This window comes from Colletotrichum jinshuiense, chromosome 1, assembly GCF_051148585.1.
Source record: "Colletotrichum jinshuiense chromosome 1, complete sequence".
Taxonomy (NCBI): domain Eukaryota; kingdom Fungi; phylum Ascomycota; class Sordariomycetes; order Glomerellales; family Glomerellaceae; genus Colletotrichum; species Colletotrichum jinshuiense.
Genome location: NC_139302.1, coordinates 1,203,332 through 1,220,606, shown reverse-complemented (window position 1 = coordinate 1,220,606; position 17,275 = coordinate 1,203,332). Strand labels below are relative to the sequence as shown.

Sequence of the window (17,275 nt, the reverse complement as noted above, 5' to 3'; positions counted from 1 at the left end):
CTCAGCCTTGAGGGTGGAACGGCTGTAAGTTTTATACTTCAAGGGGGCACGATCTCGCTCGGGTGCTGCACGAAACGCACATACTCCCTCGACAAAGCCTGTTTCTCGGTGCTGCAACAAAACGCAATGAACCTCTCCAGCAACTGTCAGCTCAGACCTTGCCTCAAACCCACAGGAAACCTCCGTACAGAGAAAGCGCCTTGGGAGCTGCCATGTACTTGTGCCCTGCTGCAGGCAGGACGAGAGCCCGCCATTGTGCCATATAAGCTGGCATCCGACAGCATGGTACCCTCGCTCGTGAAGCCAGTCTTCTGAATTTCTGTTCAACGGCCGGACCGATCCTCCCCTTCTGCTCCCTTTATTTTGTTTGGCCTGCGGCCGCGGAAGTCTTGTCAGAGAGCTCCTGGTAGCCAACAGCACATCGCCCAGATACCATCTCCCTCAGCCTCCACTATGCCCTCTCTGCGCTCTCGCAAGCCGGCGCGCGCCCAGCCGCCGAGGGTGGCGACGGACGATGTCTATCCCGTCCACTTCTTCGACGACACGAAGCCCTTTCGTGAGATGCTCCTCAACTGGACGCTTCGGTTCGACGACGTCCTCGACGCGGACATGCTTCATGACTCCCTCGCCAAGCTTCTCGACATTGGCGACTGGAGGAAGCTAGCTGGACGCATGCGCTTGTCGGTGAGTTGGCTCCTTTGCACAACGTCCCGGGGCCCAAATCCTCTGCCTCGCCGTGTGTCGGGTCCCGAAAATTGAACTGACCACTTCAACCCACACAGGCCAAAGGCGAGCTCGAGCTTCACGTGCCGCAAAAGTTCACCCCGGCCCGCCCCGCCGTTCGCTTTTCCCACGATGTCCACGACATGAGCATCAAGGACCATCATCTGGCCAAGTACCTTCCCACCGCCACCTCGACCCCGTCCGTCCAGCCCGGCGTCATCAACTTCTACCACCTCGGAGCTCGAACGGACGCCCCCATGACCATTGAAGACCTCATCTACTCGGACGAGCCCCAGATCTCCCTGCACGTCGTCTCCTTCAACGACGCAACCCTCGTCGGCCTCCTCTTCTCCCACGTCCTCTTCGGCGCCGCGGGCATGCAGGCGCTCGTGCAGGCCTGGTCCCAGGTCCTTGCCGGCCACGAAGCCGAGGTCCCGGTCCTCCACGGCGCCCGCAAGGACATCCTCGACGACGTCGGTGTCGACACCGACCCCGACAAGGAGCCGTTCCTCCTCGACCCGCGACAGCTCAAGGGCTTCCGGCACTTCAGATTCAGCATGCGCTTCCTGTGGGACATGCTGCGCCGCCCGGAAATCGAGTCCAAGGTGCTCTGCCTCCCCGCCGACTTCGTCGCCAGCCTGCGCGCCCGCGCCATGGCCGACCTGATCGCCATGGACGAGAAGGGGCTGGGCACCGAAGAGGCGCCCTTCGTCAGCGAGGGCGACGTCCTCACGGCGTGGTGGACCCGCCTCGTCTGCTCCGCCCGCGGCGGTAAGCGCCCCGTCACCGTCCTCAACGCCGTCGACATCACCGGCCGCCTAAAGTCCGTCTTCGCCCCGGGCAAGCTTTACGTGCAGAACTTCGCCTTGGGGACGTGGACGCTCCTCAGCGCCAGCGAGGTCTGCAAGGCTCCGCTCGGGTACGTCGCCCGCTGCTTCCGCTACGACATCCAGACCCAGACGACGCCCTCCCAGGTCATGGCCTTCATGAGACGCCTCCGCAAGGGCGGCCGCTGCAGCAAGCAGCCCCTGTACGGCGACCCCAACAGCATGCTCCTCATCTTCACCAACTGGGCCCGCTGCAAGTTCTTCGAGTGCATCGACTTCTCCCCGGCCGTCATCCCCCAGGCCGCCGACACCGCCGCGGTCAACAGCGACATCCAGGCCAACGGCGACACCATCGCCGGCGGTGGCGGCGGCGGCGACCCGGAGAAAAACCCGACCGCCACCGTCAGCGAGGCGCTCGCCCGTCCGCCCCCTGGCAAGATCTCGTACCACCACTCGACCGCCCGCACGAGGACCGTGCTGTCCCGCAACGTCTTCACCATCCTCGGCAAGGACCTCAACGGCAACTACTGGGTCTCGGCCCTGGGCCACCCCGAGTGCTGGTCCAAGCTTGAGAAGGAGGTCGCCATCTCCTCCCTCGACGAGCTGAGGCGGCTCAACCCCGAGCCCATAAGCAACTAGACACCTTCCCACCGCTGTCCCCCCTCTCTCTCTGGTCTGGGAAACACATCATCGCCCGCTGCCCCTCCCCCTAACAACAACAAAAAGATTTGTCTCGTCAGTAATCATCAACCAAGCATAGGTCATAATACAGGCAGCAGTTCGGCGCATGCATGTGGGTGGTAGTGGTGGTAGAGGGACGGGGGGGAAGGAGTGAGAAGTGAGGAGACGAAGGGGAGGTGGACTCGGCTCAGGACACAACGTAACTGATTCCACGGAGTTTCGGGCATCTAGCTAGCACGTCGCTTGGTCACCACTTGATTATTCGTTTTGTTTTCGGTCTCTTTTGTATGCTTGAAAGGGCCTTATATCTCCATCTCTCCATCCGTCCATCTCTCCGGCCTTTGCTCGCTCTGTTCTCGCATCTTGGCTCTATGTGTGTTTGGGAGTACGTGCATGTTCAAGTTCACTTGTCATCGTCCCGGTGCTGTTGTTCCTCAAGGTCTTGCTCTTTTTTATTTTCATGTTTAACTGAAAAGGCTATTCGAGATGACATTGCTGCGCTAGACTGTTGCTGGCTGGGGAATCGGTGCAAGATATACCAAGCTGTGCTATGAACTAGAAAAAAAAATTGGAAACATGGTTGCGCTCAACGCTGGTATCAAGAAAAATGACGTAAAAAAAAAAAGTCTAAGCCAGGCGGTGACATGAAGGTATCATAATCGGTAGATCGCACCACCAAACGCGAAGAATAGGAAAAAACAAAAAAGATGGTTGGGTGGGTTGGGGGAAAGAAAACGCCAAAGAGCAATCGCTCTACACCTGAATCGTTTGATCCCAACTCCATGCTGATGTTAATACCCCTCCAGGTGCGTTTCCCTGCACCATTATCCCCTGCTCCGGCCTCCCCCCCCCCCCCCACCCCAAACAACGCTTGCTGGTCGTATCTCCTCGCTCAACTCTCCCGCTAGTTTTAGTTCTCCTCGTCCATGAAGAACTTTACAATCTCCTTGAGGTCGAAGAGCGTGACGCCGCGGCGCGGGTAGCAGATGTACACCTGCTCGCCCAGCACGCCAAACTTGTCTCTGAACTCGGCCTTGTTGCCCAGCCCCAGGCTCTTGACGATGCCGGCGTACGTCTTGCTCAGGAACTTGGCCCGGACGCCGTGGAGGTGCTGGCCCGGCACAAACTTGTCGCTGACGCCGGCGCCAAAGGTGACGGGGCCCGAGATGCACGACAGCGCGTGCTCGACGAGCACCTCGATGGTGCCGTTGGGCGCGTCGGGGAAGTCGAGCGCCCACTTGACCTGCCAGCCGTACCGCGGCGCCAGCTGCGCGAGGACGACCATGCACAGGACCTTGCCGTCCTTCTCGGCGGCGAAGTAGCGGCGGTGGGCCTGGTCGACCCAGGGGCGGATCTCGGTGAGGTGCACCTGCTTCTTGCCCTGGCGCTTCACCTTCCACGCCTCGATGGACGCTTCCGCGCGCCTGATGAAGTCCTCGTCGGGCTTCAGTTCGTGGATCTTGATGCCCTCGCGCTTGACGCGCCTGGCGGCGCGCCCGTCGGGGGTGGTGTGCTGGTCGGCGTCGGCCCGCTGCTCCACGGTGCAGCTCATGGTCCGCCAGCCGATGCGGCGGCCCAGGATCTCCTGCACCTTGTTGGATACCAGCATCCACACGGGCGTCAGCTTGAGCTCCTTGGTTACGAACTCCACGAAGGCCGGGATCACCTCCTCGTATTGGCCGCGGTCGCACAGGGGGTCGCCCGTGATCATGGCGAACTTTCCCTGCTTGACGTAGCCGACCGCGGCGCCGCTGCTGTGGCGCCAGATCTCGAACCTCTCGTCGAGCCAGGAGGTGTTGCTGGCGTCGCCGTAGTTGGCAATCAGCTCCTCCAGCGCCGGCATCTCCCTGCCAACCCAAGCTTTGGTCGTGTCGGCGGAGGGGTGCGGGAGGGTGAAGGATCGCGCAGGCAGAGACTTTGGATCGCGGTAGAAGAGAGTGCCGTATCTGACATCTCCCAGGTTCAGCAGGAGGAACACGACACGATCCAGGCCCAGGCCGGCGCCGCCGTGTGGGGGGGCGCCGAGGTCGAAGGCTTCTAGGTACTCGGCCATGTCCTCCTCCGAGACGCCCTTGTCGGCCATGTTCTTCCGCAGCTCCACGGGATCGTTGATGCGCTGGCCGCCGGTGCAAATTTCCTGGCCGCGGACAAAGATGTCGAAAGAGTTTGTCCAAAATGGGTCCTCGGCCTTGTGTGTGTAGAACGGGCGGGCATTGGCGGGGAACTTGTCCAGGATGTAGTAGTCTGTCTTGTACTTTTCCTTGACTAACTCGCCAAGGCGGATCTCGTCTGGCGTCGAAAGGTCCTCGTCCGCGACATCGCGGCCGTCGTCGCGCAGCATTTGCAGCCCCTCGGGAAACGGGATGATGGGGGTCTCGTCCAGCCAGACGAGGTCGTCGCTCGGGAAGCGCTCGCGAATAATCTTAAGCTCGGGCATCGCCTGCACAGCTGTGAAAATGTTCTTCAGGACCTGGTCGAGGACCCTGATCAGCTCATGGTAGTGCTTGTGAATTTTCATTTCAATGTCGAGTCCGGTGTACTCGGTCAGGTGACGGTGAGTGTTGGAGTTCTCGGCGCGGAACACGGGTCCAACCTGGACAGCGTCAGTAAGGGTTGGCTCAAATGGCTTTATAAGGTATTGCTACTTACCTCGTATACCTTGCCAAAGTCGGCAGAGATGGCCATCTGCTTAGCCAGTTGGGGGCTCTGTGCCAGGAAGGCGCGCCTTCCAAAGTAGTTGAGCTTGAAGACCTCGGCGCCGCTCTCCGTCGCGGCGGGCTGCAGCTTGGGAGTTTGTATTTCGATGAAGCCACTGTTGTCGAGCGTCTCGCGAAATTTGCGTGTGATCATGGCGCGCACGCGGAAGAGCGCCTGGTTGGAAGGGTGTCTCAAGTCGAGGATGCGGTTGTTCAGCCTGAAGTTCATGCTGTCTGGGGGCTGGTAGTTGCTGAAAGGGGGAGCCTTGGCGGGGTTGAGGAGGTGGACGGAGTAGACGTCTACCTCGAGATCGTGGTAGTGTGCCGACTTGATGTCTTCCACCGGCTTCTTCAGGGTGCCGGAGACCTGGACAATGGATTCGGGGTGCAGTCGCTGAACCCACTTGACCATGTTCGGCGTCGTGTTGGCCAGGACTCCCTGGATCGTGTCGGTCTGGTCGCGGAAGATAAGAAAGTCGAGGTGCTTCGAAACATTTCGCTGGGTGTGTATCCTGGCGCGGAACGTCACCTTGGTGCCGACGGGCAACTTGACCGCATCGCCGATGGTCGTCAGCTCCGTCGGGTAGTCTGTCTCCTCGCCCTCTCCATAGCGCGCCCTGGTCTCGTCATCTTCGGACTTGCGTGCTTCTTCGTACTCTCTCCTCCTCCGCTCTTGCAACTCGCGCTGTTCCTCCTCCCGTCGCTGCAGCTTCTCACCTCGTTCCTGGCGCCTCAGCTCACTGCTCCTTGTCGGACTCCTTCCGGCAGCGGACTTGCTTGACTTGCTAGGCTTGCTCGACTTGCTCGATGCGCTGGCCTGGCTGGCCTGGCTGGCCTGGCTAGTCTGGCTGGAAGCTGGGCCTTTCTTCTCATACACGGTGGTCTCCGTTTTGGAGGGACTCGCCCTGGTGTGCGATGACTTCAACGGCGACGTGAACCTCTGAGTGATGCGCGACAGGGTGCTCGGCGCCCGTACAACTTCCTGTTCCGTCATGTTGCTGCTACCTCCCTTGGCAAAGGGTTGGGTGATTTGATGGATGTGCTACTAGCTGCTTGGCAGGTGTGTGTGTGTGTATGTATGTGAGGAGGATTGTGGTAGATCAAAAGAGAGTCGCCGGTCGACCCAAATCGAGGAAATGGAAGGGGAATAAGAGCAGTTCAATGCTGGTACATATTGGAGAGAGAAGTCCGGGAATCGATAGGCGGAGGGCAGCGAGGGTGGGAAAATATGGAAAAAAAATTGCATTGGGTAATAATGAGGAAAGTTCGGAATCCGTCTGGTCATCCGGCGGGACACCGGCTCCGCCCGGGCAAGACACGGCTGGCCGTGTTGACTTGAGCTATTGTGTACCAGTGACTTGGCGTGTGGTCTTGTGGCTCTTTCTTTCTGGCTTCTGGGACTCGCAAGGCATGACCAAGACGCTTACACGGCATTGGGGCAGGGCGAAGATGTTCCAGACTGACGCCCAGCCCCAGACGAGGTACGTCAGGAAGGCCAGGAAGCCAAGGTATCATGTACCCTTGGTACAGCAGCCAAGTCGAGTACACCGACCTCTACCTCCCCTGCCCTCCACTTGGGAGCACGGGTCGAAGCCCAAAGTTTGCCGAAAACCATGGCGATGGGGTCAAGACCATCGATCGCATCGGACAGGAGCGGCGCGTGGGCGGCCGGGGTGAGTGGTGCGGCCCCCTTGCCTTGTCATCCTCGTCGAAGTTTCCTCTTTCTTCCCTGTGAGGTCAGCTCTCGGCCGTGTGGTGTCAAGGAAACGTCATTGGAGGTGGGGCGAAGGCATATTCCCTGGTGAGGACGAGAAAGCTCTGGTGAAGCCGGCCAGGTCACGGACGTCGGATCCGAGTTTCTGAGTGGCTGAAAGCCGGCAGGGCAGGGTATTTCCGTGGACCATTTGCTCCGGGGATCGTCCCAGGCAGGTCCCTTCCTTCCCGTGTTCAGGGCAAGGGTGGGGGGAACCTAAAAAGGCAATAAAAAGCAATGTTGCCTTCAGGGCCGTGCCATTGGGCGAGGTTGTTTGGTGGTTTCTGGTTTCTGGTTTCTGTGCCTTCTGTCATCGTCTGGAAACCCACAGCACGCACTAGTGTAGAGTAGAAGAGCATAGTGGATGCTGCGTTTGCTGCGCGGGTAGGGGCAGCTTAGTAAGTTAGTGTACCTACCTAGTGTAAGTGTAGTGCTGTGTAGCTCCGATGACATCCCGGAAGGTGCGGCCCCACGCGTGAGCTCCGGATGACGTCATCACGCTGCCCTACGGTGATGCAAGTTGCCATCTCAGAAAGTAGCCACCCACTTGCCTCTTTCCTTTCTATACCGGTAGTACTTACTGTACTGACCTCTCTGCGGCTGCAACTTCCACTGCATCATGTTGCGTGGCGTTGGCAACTGGTACCGGCACCGGCACTGCACTGCACTGGCCACTATGATTGATCGTTTTCTTTGGTGGTAGCATGGGGATATAGTGACATGGTGACATGGTGACATGCTGCCCTGTTCGTGTCTCATATTGGTACGCTTTCTCTCAAATACACGTATGGGAACTTCTGCGCACATCATCACATCACAGCACCTGGTCAACCAAACCTGACATTCCAACTACCTCGCCGTCTATCCTGATCAGCCACATCTGCTCCGTTGTAGACAAGCGAAGCACGTCTGCCAAGTCAAGCCACCTTGGCCATCAACAGCACCTGACGCCTCGCCGCACCAATTCCTACTCCCGCTAGCTTCCCGGTACCCGACTGCCTCGACGTCGACGTCGTATCCCGCCAGCCCTTGATTTGTCACCCCTTCCTCTCTCTTTATTCTCCCGCATTCCTCCCGGCCTATAATCACTTGACTCTTGTTCCGATATACCCGAGATATCATTACACACTGCTTGACCGTTTTCAATACTGAGGCATGCCCTTTTGATTGTCCGAGCATCCGCTATCCCCCTGCATTACTAGCCTCAGCCCGACTACTGCACGCTTTCCGCGCAGTCCGCATGCCCCGATGCTGCAAAGCAAACTCACCCGCACCGTCTCCAGTATTTCCAATGCTTCTAGAACCAGCAAGAACAGCAAGAAGGGCAGCAAATCTGCCAGCAAGGTCACCAGCGTTGTCAACAGCATAGCCGGCACTCCCGACGAGGAATACGATAATCCACTCGAGAATGTCGCCCGCTGGCGCCTGACCGCCAACGCGTTGGCCCTCCGCTCGGGGACCGCCTTTGCCTTCGGTCTTCAACACCTCTCCGCCCCCGTCCCGCCAGCTGCGAATAGAGTCATCTGGCTGGACTCGACCCTTTCGGAATGGCCCGGCAAGGAGAAGATCAGGGTCGACGTTTGGCTCCCGCCCACCATCTCCGCCAGCAAACCCACGGGGAAGGTCCCTGCAGTCATCAACTTTCACGGCGGGGGGTTCTGCCTAGGACAGGGGACTGACGATGCACGCTGGACCGGCGCCGTAGCAACCGCTCTCAATGCCGTCGTCTTCTCCGTGAGCTACCGCCTTGCTCCGGCCTACCACTTCCCCACCCCCGTAGAGGACTCCACGGACGCCATTCTGCAGATCGTCGCCCGTGCCGACGAATTTCGCATCGACACAAGCAAAGTCTTGCTGTCGGGTTTCTCGGCTGGAGGCACCCTAGCTCTTGCCAGCTGGAACATTCTCCAGGACCCAGACAGGTGGGGTTACAAGTTTGAATTCCCAGTCCCCGACATCTCCGGCATGGTCCTCTTCTATCCACTCCTGGACTGGACCATGACAAGGCCGCAGAAGCGCGTGACATGTGGGAGGCCCGACATGACCCTCCCGAAAAGCATGACCGATCTTTTTGATGCCTCTTATGTGTACCCACCCAGGCCCAGGTCGGAGCGAGGTGACCCTCGGCTCTCCCCGGGGCTGATGACAGACGACATGATGGATCGCCTGCCACCCATGCATATGTGCATGTGTGAGTATGACATGCTGCTATTGGAGGGCCAGGCTTTTGCGGAAAGAGCAAAGTCCCGGGGTCGCCGGATTACCACGCGTGTTGTCAAGGCTGAAAAGCACGCGTGGGATAAACCCCCGCCCTTCACGCCCAAAGAGTCCGTGATGGTTGAGTACGGCGAGGCCATCGCGGCTGCCAAGGACTGGATTGATAACCCCGTGCCAAAGCTTGGATGAAGGGCACCGGCCGGGCCGCGTCCTCGACGCTGCGCAAGATTCGTCGTCGGGCACTTGGCACAAGCACATGCCTCTCGGCGGAGACGCCAGCGCACCAAATCAACCGCCCTCCGCAGTATCCCAGGAAAGGACCACGGTTCTAATACAGGACTCTTTCAGGGTCCAATGTTGAAGGTGCCCGAAGTTTATGGACTAGTGCATGGGGTTGTGGGCTGTACATTGAATAGGCTCGAACATAAAAGTGGTGGGGATCGGCGACTTTCGATGCTTGGCCGAGCTGCGCCGGGTGTGCGGCTCGCTGAAGCCACACCAATACGTAAGATCGGACACATACACACAGATCTTCGGTTACCTCAGCGAAATAGACATTGATTTAGAGCTCGACCGGTGGAGAGTCCGCGTATCCTTCATCCCCACATGAGAACATGGCAAACCCGCCAAAGCGACTGCTTGATACTGCCGTCTGCTGTTTGGTCCAGTGTGCATCAATGGCGGGGTCATCCCTTCATGTCATTGGATGGTAAACCGTTCTGTAAGGTTCCCTACCAGCAAAATCTCAATGTATTCTATTGTAGCTTAACCCCGGATTAGAAATACCATGCACACTGTCTAAGTTTGAGTGACTAACGGCGGGCTGTGAGGGTCGCATGAGGCTGACCTGTAGAGTTCAGCTACCGGGGCCAAGTGATCCATCTATCCCAGACGAGCCAAGAGTAGATAGACTTCTGCCTTGCAGCAGGCTTCTGCGAATAGTTTCCGCGCACGTCGTCCCTATATCAACTCGTCGTCGTTTCCTTGATGCATTGTTTCCTGAGGAGCAGCCTTTGCTTGGCTGATGCTGGTAAAGAGACAAAGGTTTGTGTTTGTGGGTGTTGTTTAGAACCCGTGGCAGGGAATTCCTGAGCCGATCATATCCACGGTACGCGATGCCACCCGCGCTGTCGAGGATGTAAGCTACAGTGCCTACCAGAAAGTCTGAAAACACCTCTCAGGTGTCGCGGCATCCGGGTGGTGTTTTCGGATTTTTTGCGGGCACTTATGTTTCGTTGCCACCATAATAGCATGGATACAATCGGCACAGTCAGCCACAGAGGCAGTGGGATAGATGTAACAAGTCCGAGAGAAAGGTCCTCACGCGTATTAAGGTCCCCGCGCTCCACAGGGCGTTACAACAGAGACTTTTTGTCTCGGCCGCGCACGCGGAGGCCTGTCAAAAGGCTGCTACCAACCAGCCATAGTATGCTACTGTCAGTATAGAGGATGCCGAACATCACTTGCCAACGCTTGCCGATGAGGAAAGGTGAGGTGGCGAGGCGGTAAAGCATACATATCCGCGGATATCCGGAGACGAGTCTTGACGATCGCTGTATTCACAGCACCCGGTTTCCAACAGATACTTTAACATGCCCTTTAATACCACGTGCTATGTTAGTTGTAATAATGGTGGATTTCTTTTTTTTTAGAACTTGGATTACAGTACCCTTAACCTACTCTCCGTCTCTGCATCGCGCAACTCCTCCAGCCTCTGCCGGTTTGCTGTCTACGACCGCCACAATTTCCCAAAGGTCGTTGGCCCAGTTGTGCTGGTTTGCACACTGGAGTGCCTGCTTCTATTCGGTGTGCTACTTGGGTACTCTACTTGCTGCCCCCTTCGCTTGCTGCGTACACGTTATAATATCTACTAACCTATCAATAGTATATTTTGGAAAGGGAGTTTTTTCTACGTTAGGCGTCAGTCGCTGCTGTAATCATATAAAATAGTTAAGTTAAACATGGACTTTACAAACCGCTGCTAGTAGTTCCTACGGCTCTTAGTGCCCTATTCTTATCAACTCTATATACATTTGCTTTTACTCCTTAAAAGACTATATGTCTGTCAGAGGTGTTGACAAGCAGAGTGGATAGCGCAGTATCTCCGTATTCGTAAGTAGGTAGTAGGTAAGACTATTGCTGAAAGCTGCCCTCTTGGATTGCATGGGGCAATCCAAACTTCTTATACTTATACGGCCACACTTCCTCCTTGCTATCTCAGCCCTAAATACTTGCGCCTACACTGCTCGTTCCTCAGTATGCCCCTGATGTCGTCTAGGTGCCTGACAACGTCTTAGACTAGAGATAAGAGTTAGCTAACAACTTCAGTCGGATGATTCCCAGCAGCTGGCATGAGAGTTGTGTATAGTGCCTGTGCTAGCACTAGTAGCATGTATGCCGTTTCGGATTGCTTCCTCTAAATTCTGGGTTACTTCGAATCTTCTTGATGGCAAAAGAAAGCTCATTCTTCAGATACGTATTTCGGCGTGGTCGGCTCGACCTCGCGGCGCCTGAAGTTCTGATTAGTTCCGTATACCTGCCAAGCATACAGGGCTAATCACCAACATTGCTTGATTCCTGGGAGCGCATAGCTAGTTCATATTCACATAAGACAGGTCAAGAGTCATTCAGCAGTTTTTGAATATGTGTGAAACACTCCCCTATCTATGAGAACTACGGGAGAACACACCCACCCCCAAATGCATCAATCACTTGGCGATCTCAACACCATTGGTGGCACCTACAGAAAGAGTCAGCCATTATCAAAGGAATCAAATGAACACGGAGACTTACCAAGAGCCTTCTTGATGCTACCGTAGATGGCGAATTGGCCAGCAGTGAGACCACCAACCATGAACAGACGAGTAGGCAGGCCAGCGAAAGAACCGCGGAGGCCGAGCTCGCCGGCAATCTTGACCAGGCGGGAGACGGTGCTTTCACCCGGCAGACCCTTCGTCTTGTTGATCTTGGACAGCATGGTATCGGCCGGCTGAGAAACAATGGCAGCGGCGAAACCGGCGATGAGGCCGGAACCCAGGTTCACGGCCGTCTGGGCGCCACCCGAGAGACTGGACTTGTCAAGCTGGGCGAAGATGGCCTCGGACACCTTCTCGAAGGCGACGAACTTGGTGACGGTGTAGGGAACCCTGTGTAACTGTGTCAGTTTGGTCCCACTACTGAGATTCTTTGCGCAAATTCAACATACTGCTTGAACAGAATGGGGACGAATCCAGAGTAGAAGGCGCCGATGCCCTCCTGCATGAGGATCTTGCTGAAGCCGCCGACCAGGCCATTGGCGAAGCCGGGGGTGGAGACGAGGCGGATGCGGGTGGCCTCGAGCGGGCTGAGCGCGATTGAGGCGAAGAACTCGGCCGAGGCGGCCGAGACGGAGTAGACGGCAGTGCGGTTCCGGCGGGCGGTCTCAATGCCGAGGAAATCGATCGACTGCTTCTTGAAGAACTCGTACCCGCCGAATTTGAAGGCGCCCTGGATGAAGTACCCGGTGAACGTCGGGCCGAAGCCGGTCAGGAGGGCGCCGGCGCCCTCGTTCTGGATGACCTGGCGGAAGCCGCCGATCATGCCACGGTTGTAGGTGGCCGGGTCGAGCTGGATCTTGGTCTTGACGCTGGACGGTGTCAGTGAGGTTGTCGTGAGTGTAAGTAGAGCACGAGGGTGAAGATGGATCATCTCTCGAAGCTGATAGGTTGATGGACACGTACACATCGACTGGGGTGAAGGCACCGTGAGTGACGGAGCAGCCCAGGGCGCCGGCAAGAGCAAAGCGAGAGTAGAGGTCAATGCCCTGAGGCCCTTTGGCCGAATCAGCAGGAGAGGCACCCATGGCGAGTATGGTTAACGAGCTGGTTACGGTAGAGTAGTTTGACGTGAAGAAGGAGCGGAAATGATTACAAATGGAATAAATAGAAGCCTGAAAACAACGCGGTACCCGTTGAGCAAAACGGTTGGAACTTTGGAAGTGGACCCGGCGTATTACACTAGGGATGTCCGGCACCTCGCCGGCTATCCACCGCGGCTAGTCCACTGTTTTAAGGCAGCACTAGGGGGGCTTGTGCTTGGTACCATGGAATTGCACATTCTCTTACACTAATTGACCGTAAATTGAAAACGCCGGGTTCGATGGCTGGCCGGCTGAGGTCACGATGAGCACCATAATCTAGTGTCAACCCTGGAGGGTGGTAAAGCTCGCGATAAACGACGAAGCAAGTATATACATAACGCAGTGGTTTGAATGATTGTGCAATGTGCGGGTGGAGCATGCTAGGAATCGGATCCAACTTCGGGTGTCACGGGGCTTATGTCCGTGTCCCCCCCGGTATTCCCCGGGATCGTGTTTGCCTTATTCTTTCAGGCCGGCAGGCCCAGAGTCCAGGGGGTCCCGGAGGCACAGAGTAAGCAGCTGGACAGGGCACTTTGGGAAGCTGCAGCAATGGCAACTATGCAGGATTTAAAAGAGCGCCGAGCACGCAGCTACGCCGCAACGAGAGCAAGGAGGCCGACGCGGGAGGCTGGTAATGGCCCAAAATCTCCAAAGCTGTTAAATTCCGGAAAAAGAACGCGCTGTACCGTGTGCACAGCCGTTGTAGGCCATCGTGCTACGTATGACTCATTGGTGTCGCCAGGAAATCCAACCCGCCCTCGAGCTAAAGCAGTCCTGCTGTCTCAGGGAGTATTCCGCAGGCTCCGCTTCATCGCTATCGTGCTCCAGGCCAAACAGTCAGTCGGCCGGGGCAACTTGGGCCACCGTAGTAGTTATCACGAACTGTGCGGAGTTCTCCTTACCATAGCTTCCCACACAGCTTGAGGAATCGATTGGGCTGCCATTCTTTGTTGTCGGCAAAGTAGATTGCATCTCACATGCCTGGCATATTGCTGGCAGCGAGCGCCACTTCGGGGCCAAATGGGCACATGGGAGTGATGGCATCCTCAATCGCAATACGGTGCATGAAAACAATCTTAAAGGCCAGTCTCGGCCACACAAAACATCCGTTCATAAGAAATAATATCATGAGGGACGTCTTGGGTTTGAAGCACTGAGTCTCTCTTGTGGAACTGTTGGCCAGCTTCATTTTACAAGCGAAATCGTCCCACAACTCGCTACTAGTGCTTGTCGGGCTTCCTAGAGCAGCGGCCCCTTTCGCTCAGGATGATGACGGAGCTGGAGGAGAACGTTTGAGAAAAGATCTGATGTTGTATGCACTTATGTCATTCTGATTGCCAACTAAACATGAGCTGCGTGGTAATCTTTACCTTGCGGTCGGTACGCCGCGTGATAGCGTCTTGGAACACTGTTGAATGTGAATCCATACGCGCATCTCCTTGAAGCACCGCGCTTTGCTGATACGAGGAGAACCGGAACAGCTTATTTCAAGTAATGAGTAGGTTGGAGACTTTGATTAAACTCAAATATCCCGTCAAACTGACTTATACCCATGTCATTCTTTCGTACGTGAAGTAAGTCACGATTATAACTGTTCCCAGGTGTTGACAAATAGCTATAGAACTCAACAAACACCATTAGACTGTTGAGGTAGAAATGCCTTCATCGGCTACTAATAGGCGGATCATTAAACCCTTATCAATGCTAACCCTACCAACCCAAAATGATGGGCGTTGTTCTTTAATTTGAGCAAAACGGAACTTGGGTGCGCCGGACCACAGCGTCCCAAGCCGATATCATCAGCTCCGGCCTTTCCTTTTCAAATATAGCATCCTATCTATTGCCCCAGAGCATTTTCAGACTATGGCAGTAGCCTTCAACTGAATCGTTTCGGTGTCGGACGAAAAGTCGTGGGAAAGCATGGCCGAAGTTGATACTGGCCCCAGTCTGCAACGTTTGGACCGTTCGAAAGACCCAGGCAGGCTCAAAGCTTTCAAGACCTCATGCACGCGATTACCTACCTGGGCAACCAAGTGGAGGCAACAGCCCTCCTTTACCCCTTACCTCACGCTGCCACAGCCTCCGTAACCTCCGTCTTGATTAAGAGGATGCCCTTGCTCGGCATGCCGTCCTTGTCCAGCAGTCTGACGAAGCGGTACCCGAGCCTCAACCTGTCCAGACGCACGCACGCCCATGCAGCCATGGCATCCAGTCCCACAACGTCGTTCATGATCACGAACGACAGGAATGTCAACTCGGGAACAACACCCTCAATGTTGAGGAACTCAATCACCTCGCCGCCAAAGTCCGGGCTAGTGCCCTTGCTCTTCCCCGTCTCGCCGCGGTAGCCGACTTGCTTGACCTGGTCCTCGTCCGCATCCTCGCCCACCATGGCTGCCAGCGCATCCGGCTCCGTGTGCAGCCCGACCTTAACGTACGGGATGAACTTGGCCGGGTCATCTCCCCGGTTCAGCAGCGGAAGGTTCTGAGCTGCCAGCACCGTAACGGCCACCCTATCCAGTGTCCTGCTCTGGATCTGCACTCCCATCTCATCCTCCTTCTGCACGTCAACTTTGGGTGTCCACTCCAAGCCCTTGTCGCGGCGATACCCCTTCGGCTTGAGAACGTAGCCATCCGAACCCGCGAACATGCCCTCGTTGAGAATCATCCCGTTGTCCCAGGACTGCCAGTTCAGCGCGACGACCTGTACGCCCGCACGCCAAAAGATGACGGGGTCGAAGTTGGACGAGTCTACCCGCATGCCGTGCGGGTACGTTCGCATGAGGAAGTCCATATTATGCGCAAACAGGGCCTTTGGCATCCTCCTCTGGATAGTAAACGCCGCCTTTTCCGAAAGCGAAAAAATGTGGTTCGGCATCGACGCCTCGGGCTCCTCGAGGGACTTGAACGTGATGCCGCGCGTGTGGATGCCCAGACGGCTCAGGCGGGGGATGATCTTGGGCGCCTTGACCTTTTTCGTCTTCTTTTCGCATCCTTCCGTAACGACCTCTAGCATGCTGTCGTCGTCTTCTGAGCCTCCGGTGGTGGTGCTCTCGGCACCGTCCTTGCCTTCGGGGACGTACTTGACCTTGACGAGGATCTTCTTGCGCAGCTGATCGGGCGACGGCAGGGATGTGGGCTCGGCTTCGGGCGTCGGGAGGAGATATTCCCCCCACGCCTCCTCCATGGCGTCGACCATGGTGCCCTGCTGCAGCGGAGAGCAGTGTACTTCCAGGCTGACGATGAGCGGGAGGTCCGACACGGCGAAGGCGTATTCCTTGACCACCTGGCACACGTCGCGGAAGAGGACCTCCTTGGTGAGTGTGAAGCCGTGGAGAACCCGCGGCTCGGCCCGGATGATGTCCGAGAGCCTCTCGTCGACAGTTCTGCCATCGGGATCAACTGGTTCCAGCCTGTTCATCACCCATCGGCCGACCTTTATCACCATTCGGTCTCTCCGGCTGATCTTCTCGGGTGGGCAGTCTGCAGGAGTGTCTGGCTTGCCGACGTCGACCGCGTCTGCGTTGACGCCGGGTTTGTAATGCTCCGTGCCGTCCCAGACGTCGATCTCGATGCACCGACACCCGCGGAGCAGGACGTCCTTGTATGCCTCGGTACTGGAATCGCTTGAGAGCTGGTTGCCGGTGAGGTAAGTGTTGTGGCTCGAGCTGATGAAGTAGCTGCTCAGCGGCCACGACAGGTCCTGCGGGGCCGCAATCTCAAGGGCGTTGCCGCAGGGCGAGGTCATGTACTTGATCAGCTCGAACAGGTCCAGCTCGTCTTTGTCGGCGAGGTAGCCCGCCGGGCCGTTGGGGTCCTCGGCCTGCACGTGCTGCATGAAGATACTGACCTGGTCTCGGGGCCACTTGTTGTTTGGGCCGGCATACCTGTTGAACAGCTGGGAGAAATGGCCCAGGAGAGACTCGTCCAGCCTCTCCTGTATGCCCTTGCGCTCGCCGCTGGGGTGGCCGCCGCCGGCCCTGTATTGATGGAGCGGGAACTCGTGAGACATTGCCGGCGATCGTAGACTGGTTGTTAAAAGTGAGCACCAGAGAAACCTGTAAAAGTCGAGACGCTTGACGCGAGGGCGCTTGTGCGCGCCTTTAAGGCGCCGGGCAAGGACCCAGCGCAGAACCTCGCGATTCCCTCACCCGCGCCAAACCGCGTGTGCACTAGGAAGGCATCATGTAACTTGGCGCGCAGAGGCCAATGGCGGCGGCCGCGGGGCTCTAGTGCGGCCGGTGGGATAGGGCTGGATCCAGGATAGTGTGTCAGTCAAACCACACAAAGTGGCTACCATCCATCGGTCTGGCCGAAAGCATCGGTTGCTCGCTCAGATTACGGAGAAGTAGGCGTGTTGGCCGTCCCTTTGAAGATATATTTCACACGTCCTACAAAACGGCAAGCTCCCTCACTCGATAATCCAACTATATGTTCGTCGCTGCGCCAGTCAAAAGTCTGAACTGGCACCCAATGGCTC

At 56.9% G+C, this 17,275-nt stretch overlaps 5 protein-coding genes across 5 annotated transcripts; 2 read left to right on the top strand and 3 right to left on the bottom strand.

Moving 5' to 3' along the window:
* Window positions 1-453: 453 nt before the first annotated feature.
* Window positions 454-2,189, top strand: EsH8_I_000328 (uncharacterized protein; the record flags this gene model as incomplete). Its single annotated transcript, XM_083267741.1, has 2 exons — window positions 454-684; window positions 783-2,189. 2 exons carry the CDS (start codon window positions 454-456, stop codon window positions 2,187-2,189), a joined length of 1,638 nt encoding a protein of 545 aa, XP_083118179.1.
* A 952-nt stretch (window positions 2,190-3,141) lies between these two features.
* On the bottom strand, window positions 3,142-5,921 carry EsH8_I_000327 (uncharacterized protein; the record flags this gene model as incomplete). Its single annotated transcript, XM_083267740.1, has 2 exons — window positions 3,142-4,824; window positions 4,881-5,921. 2 exons carry the CDS (start codon window positions 5,919-5,921, stop codon window positions 3,142-3,144), a joined length of 2,724 nt encoding a protein of 907 aa, XP_083118178.1.
* Window positions 5,922-7,928: 2,007 nt separating this feature from the next.
* Window positions 7,929-9,086, top strand: EsH8_I_000326 (alpha/beta hydrolase; the record flags this gene model as incomplete). Its single annotated transcript, XM_083267739.1, has 1 exon — window positions 7,929-9,086. The coding sequence occupies one exon, from the start codon at window positions 7,929-7,931 to the stop codon at window positions 9,084-9,086; it is 1,158 nt and encodes a 385-aa protein (XP_083118177.1).
* Window positions 9,087-11,605: 2,519 nt separating this feature from the next.
* Window positions 11,606-12,738, bottom strand: EsH8_I_000325 (uncharacterized protein; the record flags this gene model as incomplete). Its single annotated transcript, XM_083267738.1, has 4 exons — window positions 11,606-11,637; window positions 11,691-12,043; window positions 12,103-12,522; window positions 12,617-12,738. 4 exons carry the CDS (start codon window positions 12,736-12,738, stop codon window positions 11,606-11,608), a joined length of 927 nt encoding a protein of 308 aa, XP_083118176.1.
* A 2,122-nt stretch (window positions 12,739-14,860) lies between these two features.
* EsH8_I_000324 (PLC-like phosphodiesterase) lies at window positions 14,861-16,807 on the bottom strand (the record flags this gene model as incomplete). Its single annotated transcript, XM_083267737.1, has 1 exon — window positions 14,861-16,807. The coding sequence occupies one exon, from the start codon at window positions 16,805-16,807 to the stop codon at window positions 14,861-14,863; it is 1,947 nt and encodes a 648-aa protein (XP_083118175.1).
* Window positions 16,808-17,275: the final 468 nt, after the last annotated feature.